This window comes from Terrapene carolina, unplaced genomic scaffold, assembly GCF_002925995.2.
Source record: "Terrapene carolina triunguis isolate 2854851 unplaced genomic scaffold, T_m_triunguis-2.0 Scaffold88, whole genome shotgun sequence".
Taxonomy (NCBI): Eukaryota; Metazoa; Chordata; order Testudines; family Emydidae; genus Terrapene; species Terrapene triunguis.
Window position 1 is genome coordinate 36,790,982 of NW_020664439.1, and position 9,783 is coordinate 36,800,764.

Below are 9,783 nucleotides of genomic sequence, written 5' to 3' on the forward strand. Positions count from 1 at the left end.
TCCATTTGGAATGGCAAAGTTTGCTTCCCACTGGGCAGATGCAGTGGGATCCTCCTACTCTGCCTGTGGATTAACCATAGGCAAGGAGCTTTACTAATGTTTTGCTGGTATAGCTATGTCAATTAGAGTGTGTAGATCAAGCCTGAGATTGCTGTCTGCTGTGTCATAGAATATCAGGGTTGGAAGGGACCTCAGGAGATTATCTAGTCCAACCCCATGCTCAAAGCAGGACCAATTCCCCAAACAGATTTTTACCGCAGTTCCCTAAATGGCCCCCTCAAGGATGGAACTTACAACCCTGGATTTAGTAGGCCAATGCTCAAACCACTGAGCTATCCCTCCCCCCAAACCGCTGTATGTTATACTCTGCCACTCAACAATACACTTCTTTTTCACTAACTCCATGGCTAGGCAGGCTTTTGGAGATACAGCTGCATTTGCTGTTTGGAAAATTATTATGTGATGCTGCTTTGGTTTTTTAAAGAATTTTAAGCTACTTTCCTTTCTAATGGTATTTGAAATAAGTTCTTCTTTAGAATTCTGTTCAGTTTTCTTATCTCATGCTTCAGGACATAAGCCAACAACTAAGGCTTTGTCTTCACTGCAAAAAGATGGTGGCTTTTTTACATTGAGAGTTAGTTTGAGATAATTATCCTGATGTAAAATCCTAGACATGGCACAGGTACTTATTAACTCATTAACCTTATACTGTGCTCCTAGGTCTGGCCTCAATGAGCTACACTGAAGTAAAAACTACCTGTGCCTTCTCTCCACTAGATTTTACCTGGGGAATGCTGTATCAATTTAGAAGCCTACCTGTCCTGGTCTAGGCAGTAACTCTCCCAATGGGCAAGCTATTCCTTAGTCATCCACATCGGGGGCGGGGCGGGGTGGAGGGTGAGTTGCACCTTTTCTGAAGCATCTGGTACTAGCCGCGTTTGGTTACAGGATACTTGGACTACCTCAGGAACCATTGGTCTCATCCAGTCTGGCAGTTCCTATTTCCCTTGAAACAATGGTGTTCCAGTATCTACTCAAAGGACACAACCCTATTATTAATGCCAGATTGTCACCTAGTGTCAATCAGTGTAGCTTCTTTGACTTTGATGGAGTTTTTGTAAGGATAGGTATCAAAAGCTACTAGTGTGGGAGCAACTAAGCAAATGAGATAGTATAATGTTAGCGGGGGAGTGACTATGCTATTGTACATGTTAAACATCTGAACATGCCCAGAGAGAACTTAAATGGTTCCAAAAGTCTGACCAGACTCAGGCTGAGCTGGCTGCTCTTGTAGTTAATAAAAGTGCAGGTGCCTGTGTTTTGCTGATCAGGGCCAGCGTGCTCAGCACCTTGCTGGCGCAAGGTGCTGAATTGTATAATAGAGAGAAGGAAATGTACTTCTTTTTCATTACAACCATCATTCCTGACATCTGAGATTCAAAAGTAAGGGTCTCGGGGCCTTGTCTACACACAAAAATGTAACTATATTGGTACAGTTGAAGCGATACAATCCCACCCACCCCCCATGCGGATTCAGTGATATTGGTATAAATATGCTTTCTATTGGTAGAGCTATTTCTGTAAAGGAATGGAAATAGCCATGCCAGTAAAAGGAACCTTTATTATAACTGTGCCCACACTAAGGGGTTTACCAGTATAACAATTTCACTGAAAAGAATCACATCCTAACTGAAATAGTTATAATGGGATAAAAATTATGTGTAGACCAGGCCTTATTCTTATTTGCACTGAGGCCACTTTACCACATTCTGGCAATGTAAAGTGGTTTTAGTGTAATGAGACTCAGGCTCAAACTTTACTTGCAAGAAGTTATTTATGCTAAGTAATGAATCTGAGCAATAGTTATATTTTATCTTGGGAATAAAAGCAACACATTAGAAATGTTTCTAATTCCCATCCCTCCCCAAATAGTGTAAACAGTAGTATTGGAAATTTTCTCATAAATTTATTACATTTTCTGTCCACGCATAATACTATCAGACACAGTTAAATTTAGAAATGTTTATGGGTATGTTCCATTCATATACAGAGTAAAATAGTTTGTGAGCAGATAATATCTTTACAGTCTTTTCAAGATCCCCAAGTTTCTCGTTTCCCTGAGTTGTATGATGTGTCTAACCAGAACCCTGTTTGTCTTTCAACAGAAAAATGAAAAAAATCAACAAAGCAGAGATGCTGCTAGAGACCTGCTCAAAGACAATTCTATAGTCTACTCCAGGGGTGGGCAAACTTTTTGGCCCGAGGGCCACATTGGGGTTGCAAAACTGGATGGAGGGCCCATAGGGAAGGCTTTGCCTCCCCAAACAGCCTGGCCCCCACCCCCTATCCGCCTCCTCCCACTTCCCGCCCCCTGACTGCCCCCTTCAGAACGCCCGACCATCCAACCCCCCCCCACTCCTTGTCCCCTAACTGCCCCCCGGGGCTCCACCCCCCTGCTCCCAGTCCCCTGACTGCCCCGACCCCATCCACACCCCTGCCCCCTGACAGGCCCCCCGGGACCCCACGCCTATCCAACCCCCCCTTCGCTTGACCACCACCCCCTGCAGAACCTCTGCTCCATTCAACTGCCTCCTGCTCCCTGTCCCCTGATTGCCCTCCCAACCCCCCTTATATAACCCTCCGGCCCACTTACCACTTACCATGCAGAGCAGAGCATGCAGAGCAGCATGTCTGGCTGCCATGCCAGCCGGAGCCAGACATGCTGCCCTCTGCTCGGTAGGAGCGCACAGCTCCGCTTCCCAGAGCACTGCCCGTGCGGCGGCGTAGCTGTGGGGGAAGGGGAACAATGGGGGAGGGGCCAGGGGCTAGCCTCCCCGGCTGGGAGCTCAGGCCGAGCAGGACGGTCCCGCGGGCCGTAGTTTGCCTATTTCTGGTCTAGTCTGTCAATTACCTGCTTCTGTCTCATACTAATGGAACATGAACTGGTGTCAAACAGTCAGAGGCTTGCCTCACCCTTGAGTTTTTAATTCGTTAGCCTTTTGCATCTTTGATGGTTATAAACCCTAAGCTGCTTTTGTCTCTTCACCTATACATTTGCACCCAATTACTTCACAGTAAAGATGTTCACTGGCTTCAGCAAGTGCAGGATCAGGCCACAAAATGGACTCAGGTGTCACATCCCAAAAGAAGCAGTCTTAACTTTAATGCTTTTCAAACAAACAATCTATATGCAAAACATACAGTAGATACAGAATAGGCCAAATACTGCTCTTAGTTACACCCGAGTTATTCCATTAACTGGAGGTGTAAAAGAGCAGAATATGGCTCATTATCCTTAAAGGAATTTTGGACAAGACAGATAATTCATTAAGTGGAGCAAGCTATGGGCCAACCAGTAATAAATACAAGAAACAAAATAAGTATAAACCTACTATTCCACATGCATGCTATTAGATTGTATAAGCCTACATAACGGCAGAGGCAGTACAAGACATGCATACAGCATAAAAGATGGACAGTACTGGAAAAAGAGACCTGAGTTACAAAAATCAATGGAATTCAAGGGTTTTAAAGATCAGCAACTCTGTGTATATGTTTATCACTGCTCTCTACTGGATGGAATCAGAACTGCTCAGCTGTGTCATAGGCACTATACTGGTAACAGCAAACTGATATTCTTTAGATGAAAGGGAGCTGTGCTTTTGGGACAGGAGTTTCATAGATTTACAGAAGGGACCTTTGTGATCTGATCTGACCATCTGATCTGGCCTCCTGTATATAGCAGGCTATAGAACTGCCCCAAAATAAGTCCTAGAACATATTTTTAAGAAAAACATCCAATCTTGATTTAAATATTGCCAATGATGGAGAGTCCACCATGACCTTTAGTAAACTGTTCATTCCAATGGTTAATTACCCTCCCTGTAACCAAGTTCTGAGTGGCCATGGTATTCAGCACAGTAACAAATGGACAGTTCCTAGCTAGTCACAGATTTGTTACAATATTAAAACAATAAAGCTTGCAAGTTCAAAGACATCAAGATACTTACAATCAAGCCAAAGAAACTGTGTGGATGATATAGCTATCTTTTCAATTGCATTTTGGTGAGATTTGCGATTTAATGTTTTTAGTGGAAAAAATACCATGCTAAGGAATATTTCTTCTTTAAAAGATCATTTTGGTGGGGATTGCATTCAATAGTTTTCCTTACTACATCATTGTGATTCTGATGTCAATACTGTCCTTGCCACACTGTGGCACCTTTAAGACTAACAGATGTATTGGAGCGTCTGACAAAGTGGGCATTCACCCACGAAAGCTTAGGCTCCAATACATCTGTTAGTCTTCAAGGTGCCACAGGACTCTCTATTGCTTTTTACAGATCCAGACTAACACGGCTACCCCTCTGATACTTGCCACACTGATACATTAAAAAAAAAATCAGTACTGCTCTAATTGCTTTGTAAGGCAGTTCTGCCTAAAGGTATTGTTTTTATTTCCCTTCTGTTCTGACATGATCTGAAGGCCACTGATTTTTAGCATGTTTAAAACTTTTCCACTTTTATTCCTTTCTCTTTCATAAATCATTTCCTCTTGAATGCTTTTGACCATGATTATGGCATAGCACAACAAATTCAATGTTTACCTGCAAAAGGCAGCTGAATTAAACTTCTTCTAGGGCCTCATCTTTACTTAGGCAAAACTCTCAATGAAGTTGATCTGATTGCTATCCTGATTCCATTGACATGTTAAGATTATCACGGGACAAATCCTGCTCACCTTAGCTCCCAATGAAGTCACATAAGTAAGATGGACAGGGTTGCATCCTGCTTTTTAATGATAAAGTCCAGCTCCCTTGCCAGTGTCTTCATACAAAATCATAGGCACCAAAAGCTTCAGGAAAATAATACTAGAGTTCTGTCAGCATGGATCACCCGTTATCTGCTCAGTGCTCCACTCATTTTTCTTACCTTTAACTGTCTACATCATATCTTTTAGCAAGCCCCAATGATGAACAGGAATACTGCTTTACATTTTGCTTTGAATATCTTTCTCTTTCATTATGGCTTTCTGTGTAATATTGGTAAGTGATGCTTTAGCACTTGATATAGGTTGTCATGTAATCACATTAGATTCTGTCCAAGCACAAGAATGTTCCTGCTTTGTAACAGAGAATCTGTTCTTTGGGAGTGCTTTGAGTCCAAACAACCTGCAAGCAGCGACTCGATACTTCTTAGACATAATGTTGTACAGGATAGGGTTGATGGCAGCACTAAGGTAGAAGAGGACGAAGGACACCAAGTTGCAGTACTGGCTGATCACAGCTATCTCCAAGGATCCGGCTTCAAAGGATTTGGAAAACAAATATCGTCCTACATGAAAAGGCAACCAGCAGAGTATGAAAGCAAACACCACCACAGCTGAAATGGAAACAGCAGAAGGATATTAAAACAATCGGTCATTTAAAATTAAATGTACTTATACTTCTTTAATACTAGTGAAATTTAAAGAATGTGACTTGCATAAAGTAAAAAGCTGATCATAATTTATTTGGGGTTTTTCATTTGTTTTTCCTAAATTAATATCTACATAATTAATAGTAGATTATATATCTCAATAACAATGATGATAATATAGTAAAATATATAGCTATATTTTAATATATAAATCACAGCTGAGTTTAGTGTACAAATAGTTTTCAACTACATCACTTTGAGTTTTTGCTAAAACAGGATTGCAGGAACAATATAATGAAAACACTGACATTAAGAATAATTAAGAGTAACATACACAGTGATTAACAAAGCTCATAAATATAATTGATGGCTTTAGAACTGCAATTTATCATTAAAAGTATAAGGACATAGAGCTATATTGAATTTGGGTAAAGGACTCAAAGTAAGGGAAAATGAATCTGGAGCTGTGGAAGATTTATCCGCAAGAGAATGAAAGACAATAAAAAAAAGGCACCGAGGCAAGCACAATCCATCCTATGAACCTTCTGGCTTATATATTGCTCTTGAGAATGAGTTACCCTAAGAAGAGCAAAGCTAAAAATATGTATCTGAAAACTTGAGCTCTTGCCCATTTTGCTTTCTACACTTCCTAGGAAGTGGGGAATATTTTCTATTGGTTCATTACTCATTATTGGTTCAACAGTACTTTTTAAATTGTTTTGAATAGCCCTATTCACACACAAAAAAGACAAAAGAATTTCAGGATAGAGTTTTTAACAGCCTTTTCATTAGGTATAGTAGTTAACTTATTTGATTTTACCAGAAAACTCATTTTGTTTATTATCCTATCTGGATAAGATCCTAGCCCCACTGAATTTAATGGGAGTTTTGCCACTGACATCAATGTGGCCAGGATTTTACTTGGTGTGTCGTGCCATGGCTGAAATAATATTTATAAAGCGTGATTGAAAAGCAATGGAAAGGAGATAATTATCAGCAGCTTTTCACAAAACATTCAAAAGAGATTCCTATGTTTAAATGAACATACAGCGAGAAATCATAGTCTCCCAACTCTGCTGACAGCGCTTGATTTTAGGGAAACCATTTAACCGGCTTCTGCCTCGGAGTCCCCATTTGTAAAATGGGACAGTAATATTTCCCTCACTGAGTCTTAAGGAATCTGAGTTACTATTATAAACTAAGGCCAACATTTTCAAAAATAAGATACACATGAAAAATCAGCTTGACTGGACTGAATTTAGGTATGCTGATCCATATTTAGCCTCTAAAAACAAATGGCATGATCTTCAAAGGTGCTCAGTCCTATTGATTTTACTGGGATCAGTGGGTGCTAGGCACGTCTGAAAACCAGACAACTTTTTTAGGTCCTTGAATATGGATATAGAAGCCTAACTTTGCCTTTTGATAATTTTGAATTGTTGGCCTTTGCAGCTCCAGACCTGGTAAGGATTTAAAGCTGTCCATTTGAAATTCTAAACAGAAAATTCAAATCAATGGAAGCTGAGGGCATTACACACCTTGAATTATTGAGCCCCTATTGAGTTCCTTCATTATATCCTTCATTAGATTTTCATCAGGTAGAGAATGTTGTCTTTTTGTTAAAGGACATTCTAGCCACATGCAGTGTAGTTGTAACTGTGTCGGTCCCAGGAGATTACAGAGATAACGTATGGGAGGTAATATCTTTTATTGGACCAACTTCTGTTGGTGAGAGGGACAAGAGTTTGAACCTGAAGAAGAGCGCTGTGTGGCTCGAAATCTTGTCTCACTCACCAACAGAAGTTGGTCCAATAAAAGATTCTAGCCACAATGCTTTCATTCTCTGATGTGGTGTGAAGCAAGGTGTTTGAAATATTATTAATGTTTGCGGCAGTGCTTTAGGATTGAGGTAATTTAGGATTGGAAATTGGTATACAGTATTTAAACTTTTAGAAATATAAATATGGAAATGAGGTATGGAGGGTTTTCTTCCTGTAATAAGCAAAAATTCACAGTTGTGAAAATTTAGATCAGGAAACAAAAATGTTAGTAGTGAGTTACTTCCAAGGTAACGTCTAACCCTCTGAAGTATTCTATCGATCCTAAAATGTAATTGAAGGTACACAAAGTATCTCACAGCTTTTATCACACATGTTGTTGTTGCCTAGTAAATTAAAAAAATGAATAAAACAATCAGTTAGATACAGTTAATAATTTAGATACACGGGACCTATTGCAGCCACACTGTGCAGCTCTTTGGCCAATAACTCCAATGTAGTTGAATTTAGTAAAGTTGGGCTGTCTCCTGCAAAACCTTATTCATGTGAGAAAAAAGTTACCTACATGAAGAGACCTACTGAAATCAATGGGATTACTCATATGTGAAAGGACTACTTGCACAGGAACAATGCTGCTAAAATAAGAGAATTTGTAATTTTCTACCAATAAACTGATGGCAATTTTTTTCAAACTGATAGTGTCAGAAAGTGTTACCTTTTTCTGTGCTAGTGGATTTAGTCCATACATGGGATGCCTGTTAACTGCACTGACACTGAGTGCTTATGGGGTAAGATTCTTTAGGGTTAAGACGTGTTCATTTGTATGTTAAGGTTAATATTTTACAAGCAAATATTATTTTACTGAAAATATTTAAACATACTAAATTAAAAATGACAGGGGCTAATGACTTGGTCTTGTTCTGGGAGTTTTGCTGTTGACTTCAATGGGAGCAGAATCACAGACTCTAAAAGAGAATATTCCTTAGTAAGTACTTTAGTTTTCATTACATTAATTAACTATATTTGTTAGTTTTCTTCAACAGGCTTAAAGAAATTGACATTCCCATAATTCTCTACATGCATCGATCCATTCTGTTTAGATCCCTGCAGCAAAATGTCATGCTTTTAGAAGGGTTTAGTTTTGTGAATACAAATCCTCCTCGAGCTGGCATTTGGTACCTTTAACTTATTTACAAAGAGGTTCAGGAATTTTCAGTGCAATAGTGAGTGTAATATTCATATTTTTCATTATTAATTATTCTTTTCAATATCAGAGGTTGATATATTAATATCTGCCAGAGTATTTTGCATAGGACGCTGGTATAAATCTCAGAGAGTGAAGCGTTTTGTTATATTGCTACTATAAACTTTAGCCATATAGTAAAAATGGTCGATAAATACTTCACTTTTAGTGACCATTTTAAAGCACCATCAACGTCTTTCTCTCTCTCTCTCTCTCTCTGACACACGCCCAACAGTAAAATGGAATTAATAGAAAGTCCTACCTAACATTTTCACAGTTTGTTTGTTGTTCTTGTCCCTAATAGAGGTATTTGGTCCCATGTTCTTTCTCTTCCTCCTCCAGATTTTCCTCCCAATAAGGCTGTAAAGCACAGTCAGGCAAAACACAGGCAGGAAAAAGAAGACGCTGGAGGTCCAGACCATGATGGTGAGCAGCCCTGATTTGATCGCATACTCCGTAGCTCTGCACTCGTTGGTGTCCAAGGGGTTCGTTCCATTCTCGTGCTCAACCCCAACCAAGACAAAAATAGGTCCCGCGCTTGCAAAGGACACAGCCCAGAGGACCAGGATGACCAGCTTGACTTTCCCTTTGGTGATCACTACTTTTGCTTTGAGGGGGAAACAGACGGCGAAGTACCTCTCCACGCTCAGGGCTGTGATGTTGAGGATGGTGGAGTAAGTGCAACTTTCGCTGACGAACTGGAAGAGCTTGCAGAGGAGGTCTCCGAAGTTCCAGGGTCGGTACTGCCAGAGCCGGAAGAGGTCCAGGGGCATGCAGAGAAAGATCAGCAGGTCGGAGAAAGCCATGCTGGACAGGTAGAGGTTGGTCGTAGTCCGCATGTCTCGGAACCTGGACACCACCAGCATGGTCATGAGGTTGCCTAGAATCCCAACGACAAAGAGGAGGATGCAGGTGACCGTGATGCCCGTCAGCACCGGGGCTGGGAACAGGTGCAAGGGGTACTCGGGCCAGGTGTCGTTCTCGTAGCCCGGGGCGCGCGCGCTGGAGTTCGGCGAGCCGCTCTGGTTCCACATCCTGCCGCCTACTCCGCCCGGGCCGGGGGCGGGCGGGATCCGCGGCTCAGCGCGCAGCCCCGCGGCTCAGCGCGTCCGGGGCAGCCCCGCGGCGCCGAGGTGCTGGAAGGAAGCAAAGGCGGGCGGCACAGGGTTAGAGACGGGGGCATGGAGCCCTTAGCAACCGAGCCAGCCCCACCAGCCCCCCCTCGCCTCAGGCGGCCGCACCCCCAGCCCTTGGCTTCAGCACCAGGTGCGAAACCCCCTTCCCCCCCCCCGGCTTGCAGGTGCCCGGCGCCCCATCGGCGGCTGCCCCCTCAGCAGCAGCAGC

The 9,783-nt window shown here is 41.9% G+C and overlaps 1 protein-coding gene across 1 annotated transcript; it reads right to left on the reverse strand.

Moving 5' to 3' along the window:
* Positions 1 to 5,077: 5,077 nt before the first annotated feature.
* Positions 5,078 to 9,473, reverse strand: GHSR (growth hormone secretagogue receptor). The gene is made up of 2 exons (XM_024221163.1): positions 8,702 to 9,473; positions 5,078 to 5,382 (listed from the first exon to the last, which is right to left on the reverse strand). Exons 1-2 carry the CDS (start codon positions 9,471 to 9,473, stop codon positions 5,078 to 5,080), a joined length of 1,077 nt encoding a protein of 358 aa, XP_024076931.1.
* Positions 9,474 to 9,783: the final 310 nt, after the last annotated feature.

What these genes read in the sequence shown, in the direction of transcription:
- GHSR (XM_024221163.1), bottom strand. Translation starts at nt 9,473, where the DNA reads ATGTGGAACCAGAGCGGCTCGCCGAACTCCAGCGCGCGCGCCCCGGGC. An exon ending in ACAAACTGTGAAAATGTTAG is followed by an intron (nt 5,383 to 8,701) that starts GTAGGACTTTCT and finishes TTTCCATTTCAG; the next exon opens with CTGTGGTGGTGTTTGCTTTC.